This window comes from Myotis nattereri (genome assembly GCF_964212035.1).
Source record: "Myotis nattereri genome assembly, chromosome: 2".
Classification (NCBI taxonomy): domain Eukaryota; kingdom Metazoa; phylum Chordata; class Mammalia; order Chiroptera; family Vespertilionidae; genus Myotis; species Myotis nattereri.
Genome location: NC_138076.1, coordinates 115,896,420 through 115,909,786, shown reverse-complemented (window position 1 = coordinate 115,909,786; position 13,367 = coordinate 115,896,420). Strand labels below are relative to the sequence as shown.

At 39.1% G+C, this 13,367-nt stretch overlaps 1 protein-coding gene across 3 annotated transcripts in view; it reads left to right on the top strand.

Moving 5' to 3' along the window:
- PAN3 (poly(A) specific ribonuclease subunit PAN3) overlaps positions 1-13,367 on the top strand; it is a gene marked incomplete at its 5' end in the record, with an annotated part of 164,007 nt that overhangs the window by 126,757 nt on the left and 23,883 nt on the right. For all 3 annotated transcript variants that reach the window (XM_081083617.1, XM_081083618.1, XM_081083616.1), the window contains 3 exons: positions 9,556-9,717; positions 9,953-10,069; positions 10,157-10,258. In XM_081083617.1, the coding sequence (XP_080939743.1) occupies positions 9,556-9,717; positions 9,953-10,069; positions 10,157-10,258 (381 nt within the window). The remainder of the gene's footprint in view (positions 1-9,555; positions 9,718-9,952; positions 10,070-10,156; positions 10,259-13,367) is intronic.

Here is a 13,367-nt window from a genome sequence, read left to right as displayed (position 1 = left end):
AAACAGGCCTAAGCTATCAGTCAGACATCCTTAGCGCTGTCGCAGAGGCAGGAGAGGTTCCCGCCATCACTGCTGCGCTCGCCAGCTGTGATGGCTAAGTGGTGCTCCCCCTGTGGGAGTGCACTGACCACCAGAGGGCAGTTCCTGCGTTAAGTGTTGGCCCCCTGGTGGTCAGTGCACGTCATAGCAACCCATCGTTCTGCCCTTCAGTTGATTTGCATATTAGCCTTTTATTATATAGGATTTATTTCAAATCCACTTAAGAAGTATTCCAGCATATCACAGATCATCTAGTTTATTTAAATTGATTCTACATGTGACAGTATTCTAGCTCACAAAAAAAGATTAGAATTCATGGTGATTTACCTTACTGTATATTATTGTCTTTTGATATTTGATAAAGTATAGGCTCTTAAGCAGAGGGGAAAGGTGTTTATTATTGAGACTACAGTATGCTAGGCAGTGTGATGATTAAATGCTTTTTCTTATAAAAATGCTGTGACATAGATACTAATATTATCTCTATTAAAACATGTTTTTTGAATAGTATATTGATTTTTAGGGAGGGGGGGTGGAGAGGGCGGGGGGAGAGAAGAGAGAGAAACACATCAGTGTGAGAGCATAACATTGATCGGCTGCCTCCTGCATGCCCCCTACCAGGGATTGAGCCTGCACCTGGGCATGTGCCCTGATCGGAAATTGAACTGGCACCATTTTGGTACATGGGACGACGCCCAACCAACTAAGCCACACTGGCCAGGGCTATAATCTCCATTTTACATATGAGAAAAATTGAAGTTGACAGGCATGTTCAGTAACTTGCCTTTAAGACCAGTGGCTAGTAATTGGCTGGCTGAGTCAGGATTTAAACCTAGGTTTTTCTGACTGTATCACAGTATTTCTAAGAGAGCCATTAAAATCTCTTTCCGTAGCGTATTCTGTTTATAGCAAGATTAAATATGGTATGGTTTAAAAAAACTTTACAAATAGTGCAGTATGAATACATTGGCCACAGAGATAATCTTGAAATACCTGGTTGTTACCAAGGATTGAGTCTTGACTATGGGTCTTCTTGACTGCTAGAGAATTAAAAGGAATGTGTCTAGCTGTTATGTCTTAAGACTGATCTTTCCAGTTTAGATGGGCAAGGAACTTACCTGTCATAACCTTTGAAGTGGTTCACGTAAGGATTTTCTTTAATTATTTAGCATTGTCTTTGAGGCCCTAGTGAGGGTAAAAGGGAAAAAGAAAAATAAATAGGATTATTCCAGTCTTTATGACTCCAGTCATATGTAAATCATATGATGATGCATTAGATGTAATTTGAAAATTATAATAGAGTTTAGAAAATAGCTGTATATAAGATTAATACATGTCAGTTGCATTTCTATAGACTTGTAGCCACTAACTTCAAAATATAACTACAAGATAAAATGCTATTTGCAAGGATTTTAGAATATCAGTTCCTATGAGTAAATACAATCAAAGGTGTGTAAGTTCTCATTGGGGGAGATTTATGAAGATGTATTAAATAAGATAAGTAAATCAAGTTATGAAATACTTTATTCATGAGTAGAAATACAAAATGACTTAGATGTCAATTTTTCTAAAGCGATCCATAGATTGGACATAATACCAGTCAAAGAATACAAACTTGCCCGGCTGTGTGGCTCAGTGTTGAGTGTCAACTCATGCACCAAGATTCCTGGTCAGGGCACATGCCCAGGTTGCAGGCTCAGTCCCTGGTTAAGGGGCATGCAGAAGGCAGCTGATCGATGTTTCTCTCATCAATGCTTATATCTCTGTCCTCTCCCTTTCTCTCTCTATAAATCAGTAATTTTTTTTAAAAAAAGCTTAAGAGGTTTTTAAACTCAAAATACTTCCGATATCTAATTTGTGTCCTAACAATTTAATTGTTAGGGCTCAGTCCCACAAAATCATTCCAGGTGAAATGGGGTACCCACGCTACCTACACTTCTGTCTGGCCAACTATAAATGTGGGGCATTTTCACCACCCCCCTCAGAACAAGCTGAGTGGAAGAGATGTATAGGGCAAGGTATTTGTAGAGGTGGAGTGGGGAACTGCCATGCCCTCTCTGAGTGTGCCATTCTTCCAGCACTTCAGTGTATTCACCAACTTGTAAGCTCTCTGAATCTTGCTATTTAGGAGTTTTTAAAGAAAATTTTATTTTGTGGGAATGATTGGTTAAATCTTTGGCTATTGGTAATAACTCAATCTCCAACCCCCTTCTCCCTCCCTGGACTTTGAAGGGAGAGTAGGTGTTGAAAGTTCCAAATTCTAATCAAAGTTGGTATCTATCTATCTATCTATCTATCTATCTATCTATCTATCTATTATATTACAGCATAATAGATCTTTTCATACCATATGATAACATTCATCAAAGAGAAAAGGGCCAAGACACTTTGAAGATTATGATTAGGAATCTGGGTGTATTGGGGGAGGGGAGGCTTGGTTTGCCATTGTGGTAACCAACAATATGGTAATGGCACTGGGTTTGACAAATCGATTAATGAAACAGACTGGGGAGAGTCCAGGCCCATTCTATGATAGAGGTGACATTTAAGTGGGGAAAGGAAGGCAAAAATGGTTGTCTCATGGTAAAAGATAAAATTGGATTACCTCAAATCTCATAAAAAAATCAACTCCAAGAGTTGCAGGTTCCCCATGGGAGTTGGGGTATGTGCAGGAGGCAACTGATTGATGTGGCTCTCACATCAGTGTTTCTCCCTCCTCCTTTCCACTCTCCCTAAAATCAGTGGAAGAAATATCCTCTAGAGAGGATTAACAACAACAATAAAAAAACAGCCTTGGAAGAACGTATATTACACAATTGACAAAGAATATAAAGAACACACAAATCAGTAAGAGCCTAAATAATCCAATAAAATCAATGACCAAATGATAGAAATAGGCAATTCAAGAAAGTAGAAATTCATGACTGAAGAATATAAGAACAGATACTGAACATCACTGATGATTAGGTAAATACAAATAAAATACCGTTTTGAAGTCTGATCAGATAAAGTATGAGGATTTGGATCCATAGGTCCTTCAGTACATTGCTATTGGTAGTGTAATGTAAACTTGTTACCACTTTGGGAAACGAAAGTTGAATATCTGTCACTTAAGATCCAGCTATTCTGCTCCTAGATATAGGAGCACCTCTATACATTTTCAACCAGAAAATGTATAAAGTATCCATAACATTGCTGCTCACAGTAGCAGAAACCTTGATTAATTCAAATGCCCATCTGAAGGACAAGGGGTGAATTAACTGTGATAGTGTCAGACAGTAGAATATTATACAGCAGTTAAAATGAAGAAAGTATGCTGACATGCAGCAGTACAGAACAATGTGGGTGGTTTTTTTTTTTTTTTCCTTTATTGATTTTTAGAGAGAGAGAGGAAGGAAGAGGCAGAGAGATAGAAACATCAATGATGAGAGAGAATCATTGATTGGCTGCCTCCTGCACACCCCCTACTGGAGATCGAGCCCACAAGCTGGGCATGTGCCCTGACTGGAAATCAAACCAGTGACCTCTTGGTTCCTGGGTCGACTTTCAACCTCTGAGCCACACCAGCTGGGCAAATGTGTGTGTTTTTTAATCTTCACCCAAAGATATGCTTTTACTAATTTTTAGAGAAAGAGGGAAGGAGGAAGGGAGAGGAGACAGGAAGGCAGGAAAGAGGAACAGCAATGTGAGAGTGAAACATCAGTTGGTTGCCTTCCATACTCACCGCGATGGGGGATCAAACCCACAGCCTAGGTATGTACCCTTTTGGTGCATGGAACAACACTCCAACTGAGCCACTTGGCCAGTCCAGAAGAATCCTTGTAATGTAATATTAAGTAAAAAATGTGAGTTGCAAGAGATTATATACAGTATGATAGCTTTTTATAAAGTTAACTAAAGTGTGTTTGTGTACTTGCATTTATGTAAGTACATGTGTGTATCATATACATGTATAAACGTATACATGCATACATAATAAACTTGTGAGGAATACATAAAGGTGTAATAAAAAAGGGGCCTGGTTAGTGTGGCTCAGTGGTTGAGACAGACCCATGAACCAGGAGGTCACTGGTTCTGTTCCTGGTTGGGGCACATGCCTGGGTTGCAGGCTTGATTCCCAGTAGGGGGCGTGCTCGAAGCGGCTCATAGATGTTTCTCTCTCTTTTTTTTTTTTAATATGTTTTATTGATTTTTTACAGAGAGGAAGGGAGAGAGATAGAGAGTTAGAAACATCGATGGGAGAGAAACATCGATCAGCTGCCTCCTGCACATCTCCCATTGAGGATGTGCCCGCAACCCAGGTACATGCCCTTGACCGGAATCGAACCTGGGACCCCTCAGTTCGCAGGCCGACGCTCTATCCACTGAGCCAAACCGGTTTCGGCTAGATGTTTCTCTCTTATCGATGTTTCTATTTCTCTATTCTTCCTTCCACTCTATAATCAGTAAAACATATATATTTTTAAAAAACTATAAAAAAGGAAGAAAGAGGAAGAGAAGGAATGCGAAGGTTGGTAGAGATAATCATTTAGATGTAAATTAAAGTCAAGGTCTATGCTTTTTTTCTGTGTGCCATGTTTGTAGATACTTATTATATTAAGAACTAGAGGCCTGATGCATGAAAATTTGTGCAAGATTAGGCCTGCCTTCCCCCGGCTGCCGGCACTGGCCTCCCTCCAGCATCCAGGACCTGGGCTTTGCTGCGGCCACTGGCAGGCACCTGGGACCCAGGCTGCTTCCCTCCAGCCCTGGCTTTGTCTAGAAGAATGTCGGAATGACGCCTGGAAGGATGTTCGGTCTAATTAGCATATTACCCTTTTATTATTATAGATTAATAACAGCAGACCATGCATAGACATGAACCAGCAATTTGAATGTCACAAACTAAAGATTATGGTTAATTCAGTTCTGTGCACCTAGGTTTAAAAAGTGGGTTTGTCTATCACTGCTCTAATTCTGGTTGTCTTCATGTTTCATATTTACTATTAACCTTTGTCTCATGTTCACTTATTTACTAATATTTGTTCATGCTGCCCTTTTTCTGCTCTGTTTCCATTCCATACATCATACTTCCATCAAATTAGTACTTCTCAACTCTGAAGTAATTATTTCCTATAGATCAGTGATTCTCAAACAAGAATGATTTTATCCCTCATGGGTCATTTGGCAGTGTCTGGAACATTTTTGAAGGGCTACAAGTGGTTGAGTTTAGGGATACTGTTGAACACCTTACAGTGCACAGAACAGTACCTGACAACAGAGAATGATCTGGTCCAGTATATCAGTGCTGAGGTTCAGAAACTCTGCCATAGGTTTGCTGTAGTGAATCTCAGTATCTTAGATCCAACTTATCATCCTATATGTTCTTTGAGGGCTAGTAGGGTTGAACAAAGGAAAGAAACTAAAATTTTAAAATATTATTTGATGGAAATGGGCCCCAGACTAAAAATTGAGGATAAAATAAAGAATGTAGCTCTAAACTTCCAAGTTGATTTTCTTTTTTTTCTTTTTTTTAAATATATTTTTATTGATTTTTTACAGAGAGGAAGGGAGAGAGATAGAGAGTCAGAAACATCAATGAGAGAGAAACATCGATCAGCCGCCTCCTGCGCATCTCCCACTGGGGATGTGCCCACAACCCTGGCACATGCCCTTGACCGGAATCGAACCCGGGACCCTTCAGTCCGCAGGCTGACGCTCTATCCACTGAGCCAAACCGGTTTCGGCCAAGTTGATTTTCTTTACTTTGATTTTTTTGATGCCTAACAGTGATTAAGGCAACCCTATTTCCTTTATTCATACTTAATTTTGTGCATTTGTTAAATTGAGCTGCAAATGAAGAACAGAACTATGATGAGTATTTCTATCTATTAGTGGAAACTTTCAGTTTTTAAGATTAATATTAGGCCACATATGATGATTTCAGGGTAGGCTGGGAAATGTTAAAAGATTACTTCCTGAAAAAAAAAAGTAGTCATGATGTACAGATTTAAAAATAAGCATGTATTAAAGATTTTCTTTAAGTCATGAGAGAGCCAGTCACATGTTATAAGACATATTATAGATCAAGAATAATTAAATGAATGTGCAAACTGGCTTTTTCAAGGGAGAGGAGGGAAGACATTTGAACCTCCACCAGACAGAACAGAATACACATGTCTGTAGACAAGAATTATTTTGCAGTGCTACTAGTTATCTATACCTTACAGAGGTGTAACATATCTTCCATAGAATCTAAATCAGACACTGGAAGCAGGGATACCCTTTAAATAATTCATATTTTTCCACTGAAGCACCGTTTTTTTCTTTTGCACTATTTGGGATTCAGCTTGACTACCTTGAAAGCAGACACAGGGATGAAGGAGTTAAGTAGAAGCATAAGATTTTTTAGTTGATAGTGTCCCTCAAACAATCCCTTTGTCACACTGATGCCAAGAGTACCACTGCTCGGCATAGTAAATTTCAAGTCCTTAGTATAGCATTTAAATTTCCCTCTGATGTAATTCCAACATAAATATCTCTCAGGTTTATGTTCACTCTGCACCTCCTCTGTGGTACCTCCCCCTTTCTCCCACACATAGTATTTCACCATCGTGGACACCTGCATACATTCATACCTTGTTTTTTGTTGTTGTTTCATTTACTACCTTAGCATAAAACACTCTTTCCATTTGTTTTAGCTCATTGGTTTGTAGTAAACATGCCAAATCAGCTGTAAGATCTTTCCTAATATCCATGGGAATGACTCCCTTTGTGTTTCCATGCATAATAGTTCTCAAAGTGTGGTCCCTTGACAACCACAGTATCCTTTCATTATCATCTGGAAGCTTGTTAGGATTGTAAATTCTTGGGCCCTGTTGTTGACCTATTGAGTCAAAAACTGGGCATGGGGCCCAGCAAATGGTTTTTACAAGATTCTGAAGGGTGCTAAAGTAAAGAACCAGTGCCATGATGAATTGCATGTTTTTAATAGCTATTTTGCCTTATATTTTATATCATTCTTTAAGCCACTTGATAAGAACCCATATTTCATTAATATGGGTTCACTAATACATAGTAGATATTCAATACATCTTTACTAACTTGATGTTAATTCCTTATGAAATAGCTAGAAAACAAAATTTATTTATCATTTGTGGAAATTACACTGATCATTCAACTAAATAATAAATGGGCGAAAGTTACAGCTATGTTCACTTGTATATATACTTTTCCTTCTACTGCCTTTATTTCAGCAGAACTTGCCACTTGACCTTGGTTTGAAAGTTACATTGAATCGATGTTTTGCACTATGGCCAAAATGCCATGTAGGATTTAAGAGCACAAGACTTCAGAATCAGAGTCCTGCGTTTGCTTCCCTACTCCCTCCCTAGAGGGATAATCCTTGTTGTCCTTATTTATGAAATAGGGAATTCTATTTCATAGAATTGTTTCAAGAACTAAGAGTTAATGAGTGTATTTGGCAAAGGCAGATGGTCCTTTTGAACCTGTCTTCTGGAATTAGAGTTTTCTTAATAGCGTTTCACCTGGATTTCTTAACAGTCATAGGTAAAACATTATTAGTTATTTTTGTTTGCGAGATTTTTAAAATGAGATTTATTGTCATGTTTCAACATAGTGTTCAATATGTTTGTTGTAAAAAGTTTGGCAAATACAGAATAGTGTAAAAGAGAGGAGAGAATCCACTCAGTGACTACCATTGCGAAAGTTTTGGTGTGTTCCTTATTAGATGTTTTTCTCTGATATTCTGCATGTTCACTCGTCTGCTTTTCAGTTGAGATATGGCGAGCATTCCTAAGTCATTCAAGACATTTCACCAATGGAAGCTGTCCAGTTGAAAAATATAGTTGATTGTATTTGAAGCATTAAAAACTATTTGTCTTTTTGGATTGTAAAACTGACACATGTTTGTTCTAGACAATAGGGAGCAATAAGAAGGGAAAATAAATTGCATAAACTCTATAGGGAAGCCAGCCACTGAGTACATTTACATGTTCATTTTTTTAGTCTTTGTAAGAAACAACAAATGGAATTCAAGATAAATCATTTTGAATGCCTAACAGTATCACAAGCAAATTCCAATCCTAATATATAAAAAGCAAGGGGCCGTCACGACCGAAACAACTGGATGGACTACCGAACAGTAGGCTGCGTGGGGCGACCAGGCTGGCAGGGGGGTTAGTGAGGGACGACCAAATGACTGAACAGCAGGCTGTGTGGGGTGACCAGGCCGTCCGGGAGACAGTTGGGGATGACCAGGCCGGCGGGGGGCAGAAAGGGGCAACCAGGCTGGCGGGGGGCGGCGGGCAGTTAAGCGCAACCAGGCTGGCAGAGGGGGGCAGTTGGTGGTGACCAGGCCAACAGGGGGAGCAGTTGGGGGCGACCAAGCCAGCAGCGGGGGGTAGTAATAGGCGACCAGTCTAGCAGAGGGGGACAGTTGGGGGCGACCAGGCTGGCAGGGGGGACAGTAAGGGGTGACCAGGCCGGTTGGGGGGTGGGCAGTTTGGGGCGACCAGGCCTGCGGGAGGGCAGCAGTTGGGGGTGACCAGGCCGGCAGGGGGTGCAGTAAGGGGCGACCCGGCCGGCAAGAGGAGAAGTTGGGGGCGACCAGGCTGGCAGGGGGCGCAGTTAGGGGCAACCAGGCCTGCGGGAGGGCAGTAAGTGACGATCAGGCCGGCAGGCAGAGGCAGTTAGGGGTGAGCAGACTGGCAGGGGGTGTAATTAGGGGCTATCAGACAGGCAGGCAGGTGAGCAGTTAGGAGCCAGCGGTCCTGGATTGTGAGAGGGATGTCTGACTGCAGTTGGACATCCCCCGAGGGGTCCCGGATTGGAGAGGGTGCAGGCTGTGCTGAGGGGGATTCCCTCCCCCTACCCCCGTGCACAAATTTCGTGTACTGGGCCTCTAGTACATTATATATCTTTAAACATCATTTTTCTTTCTTTGAGGAATGTGGCAGGCATGGTGATAAAGTTGTTTTAGTTTTCTTTTATATTTTGCTAGGGATTAAAACTATGCTATTCTACTGAACAGTTGGAGAATTTTGAAAAGATTGCCATATACACACAAATATACTACATAGATACACTCTTCAATTTAATCTTACTTTTGAATTTCTTTATGCTTTAAAAATAAGAATTCATAGCTTAACGCCACTGTCTAAATATATTTAGTACAAAAATACATGTTTAAAAAAACAAAATCTACCTTGATTTTTATTCAGCATTAGAATCAGAAATGTTTATTATTTATAAGTGATAACACAAGTTGTTTCTGATATTTGTTGTATTATGCTATAAAAGAAATATTTTGAGTGTATAAATTTAGTTCTGTGTTGTTTTATAATGACTATTTTTATTGATAATGAAACCAGTTTTATGGAATTATAAATGTTCAAAGTATGTTTTTATACTACTTTGTTAGTAGTTATTTAAAGTAGGTTTGATTTCTTCTTTATCACTCTGAGAGATTTATGAATGTCTGCAAGTTGTCATCTGTTTTCCTATGAATTACTCTAGCATTCCCTGCAGAAGTCGACAGCTATCATAGCCTCTTCCCTCTAGAACCACTGCCGCCACCCAACAGAATACAGAAATCAAGTAATTTTGGCTACATTACATCTTGCTATAAAGCTGTGAATAGCAAAGACGATCTGCCATATTGCCTTCGGAGGATCCATGGTAAGGAAGATAAATTATCCTCTCTTAGAAGCATTTTAGTGAGGCTAAGATTATTCAAACATTCCTGAATACGTTTATTTATTTAATATATTAATTTAAAAGATAACGAGTAATTTTTTATTTCATTTGGCAGTTAGTAACTTATAGTAATGTATAGCATGTTTATTTTTCTCCCCATTTCTGATGGACTAAGGGGAGATGTCATTGACAGTTTAATAAAAATTTTCTTTTTTAGGTTTTCGTCTTGTTAACACAAAATGCATGGTGTTGGTTGATATGTGGAAAAAAATTCAGCACTCAAATATTGTAACCTTGCGTGAGGTATTTACCACTAAAGCATTTGCAGAGCCTTGTGAGTAATTTGTAATTGTTTTTCTGCTTGTGAGCCTCACTGTTTGAAGCCAGATTGCAGTAAAGAATGTTTGTGTTTTATTTTAAGCTCTTGTGTTTGCATATGATTTCCATGCTGGAGGAGAAACTATGATGAGCAGACACTTTAATGACCCCAATGCTGATGCCTATTTCACAAAGAGAAAATGGGGTAAGGAAAAGATGCAAGCAAGCTGTATGTTGACAAATGCTTTTGCTCTGTGGGAGAGTAGATTGTATTTTAAAATACACGCAAATTTATCCCTGTAGTCATTCCACTTAATGACCCTATTGCATTTTTAAAAGAAATGAGGTCAGTCTGTAACCAAGTTAGGAGATAATGTATTAAGTGTATAGACTGAGATGAAAAATGGTGTGAGAGACTCAGGTAGATAGCTGAAATTTAAATAACTGAGAACATGATAGAAGTTTTATCCAATTAACATTTTTTTTTTTTCATTTAAAAATATAATGCTTCTGAGTAGAGATGATTTGGAAAATTCAGTAAATTGTAAAATAATCACCGTAGCTTCACCTTGCAAAACACAACCGTTATTTCTTTCCAGCCTTGGTGTTTTGTTTTGGTTTATTTGGTTTCCCTTTGCATTGTTTTCATTTTATATCATGCTGCATTTTCCATTTATTATAAGTCTTTTCCCCTTAATTTTTATGTTTTCTGAGTATCATGTAATGACTCCCTCACAGTCTAATATGACTCTGTATAATTATGAAATTATTTTCCTAAACAAATTCTTTTGTTAAAGGTGTAGGATTCTATGTTACTTAAGGAACGAGTCTTCAAAATAAATTTTCAGGTAGCTTTTACTTAAACGGGGAATATTTTCTCTCTCTTTTTTTTTTGCCGTTTTTCAATAATATTGCAAAGAACCAAAATATTTTAATTATATTCTGAACATGTTTACTAAAGGATAAGTTGTTTCAAAGTAACATTTTGAGACGTCTTTTAATTAATTAACTTATATAGTTAGGAAAGGAAAGATATGGTTCATTTTCTTGTTTGGGGACAGGAAAGAAACATTGTATTCTTTACCATGATTTTTAATATTTTAAGATTTTCTTAAATGCATACTGAAAGAAACTAAGGAGGGAGAAAGACTTGAGTCACATGACAGTATCTTTTGCATTGTGATTCCATTAAGGACTCATTATAAATAAAAATATGTTTCTTCTGTTTACTTTTCACTGCTTTCTGACAGTTACAAGAAGAAATCTGTGGTTACATGGCTGTTTCACATTAAAAATCTGGTCATATAGTGTGGTCATTTTTTTTTTCCTTTTGCCATGTCATCTGTAGACACATAATTTTGTTGAAGGGGATGTGGTATGACTTTTTCTATAGATGAACATAGCTGTAGTTGTTCAAGTTTATTTTAGTAATACCACCTGTGAAATGACTGTTGGCTATAATTTATAGCTGGGTTTCTCAACATCAGTCCTGTTGACGTTTGGGCTAAATAGTTATTTTCATAGGGGCCATCCTGTGCATTGCAGGATGTTCAGCAGCAGCCCTGGCCTCTAGCCACTAGATCAGGGGTGGGCAAACTTTTTGACTCGAGGGCCACAATGGGTTCTTAAACTGGACCGGAGGGCCGGAACAAAAGCATGGATGGAGTGTTTATGTGAACTAATATAAATTCAAAGTAAACATCATTACATAAAAAGGTACGGTCTTTTTTTTTTTTTTTTAGTTTTATTCATTTCAAACGGGCCGAATCTGACCCGCGGGCCGTAGTTTGCCCGCGGCTGCACTAGATGCTAATAGCAACCCCCTACTGCAGTAGTGTTACCAAAAATATCTCCAGACATTGCCAATGTCCCGTAGGGTGGGCAAAATTGCCCCCAGTTGAGAACCACTGATTCATTGTACTTCTTTCCAGTTTAAAAAAAAAATCTTAATTATTCTGTTTTTGGTGTTGACTGATTATTTGATACTAGAGGCCTGTTGCACAACATTCGTACACGGGGGAGGGAGGGTTCCCCTCAAGACTGGCCTGCGCCCTCTCGCAGTCTGAGGTGCCTCGGGGGATGTCCCCCGAGGGGTCCTTAGCACTGCCATGGTGGCAGGAGAGGCTCCTGCCACCACCACTGTGCTTGAAGCCGGGCTCGCTGCACCTTAGCACTGCCTCTGAGGCAGCCGTGCCAGCCATCAGCCTGGCTTCTGGCTGAGCAGTGCTCCCCCTGTGGGAGTGCACTGATCACCAGGGGGGCAGCTCCTGCATTGAGCGTCTGCCCCCTGGTGGTCACTGTGCATCATAGTGACTGGTCGTTCTGCCGTTTGGTCGATTTGCATATTAGGGTTTTATTATATAGGATGTTTACATTTTTTGCAGGAATCAGTCTTTTTTCTAATATTTGAAAGTATTGTTTGAATGGTAGCAATATCCCTAAATGTACATGTATACTTTAATTTACAGCAACTTCTATTACAAGGCAGTCCTCTGTTTACCCATTGTGAATATATTTTTAAAAATTTTTATTGTTGAGAGTACTAAAGATGTTCCCCCTTTCTATTCCTCCTTTGCCCCCCTTCACCTGGATCCCACCTCACACCAGGTGTTAACCACTCTATTGTCTGTGTCCATGGATAATACATATATGCATGTAAGTTCTTTGGTTAATCTCTTTCCACCCCTCCCTTCTCCTCTTCCCTCTGAGATTCATCAGTCTGTTCCAGGTTTCCGTGCTTTTGATTCTATTTTATTAATCAGTTTATTTTGTTCTTCGATTTTTAGATTCAGTTGTTGATAGAAATGTATTTACTGCCATTTTATTGATCATACTTTTTATCTTTTTTTATTTTCTTAAAGAAGACCCTTTAACATTTCATGTAAGATTGGTTTAGTGGTGATGAACTCCTTTAGCTATTTCTTATCTGTGAAGCTCTTTATCTGACCTTCATTTCTAAATGATAGCTTTGCAAGATAGAATAATCTTGGTTGTAGGTCCTATTTTTCCCATCACTTTGAGTATTTCTTGCCACTCCCTTCTGGCCTGCAAAGTTTCTGTTGAGAAATCAGTTAGTTGTATGGGTGCTCTCTTATAGGTAACTAACTGCTTTTCTCTTGCTACATTTAAGATTCTCTCTTTGTCTTTAACCTTTGGCATTTTACTTATGATGTATCTTAGTGTGGACCCCTTTGGGTTCCGGTTGTTTGGGACTCTCTGCACTTCCTGGACTTACATATCTATTTCTTTCACCAGGTCAGGGAAGTTTTCTGTAATTATTTTTTCAAATAGGTTTTCAATCTCTTCCAGCACCC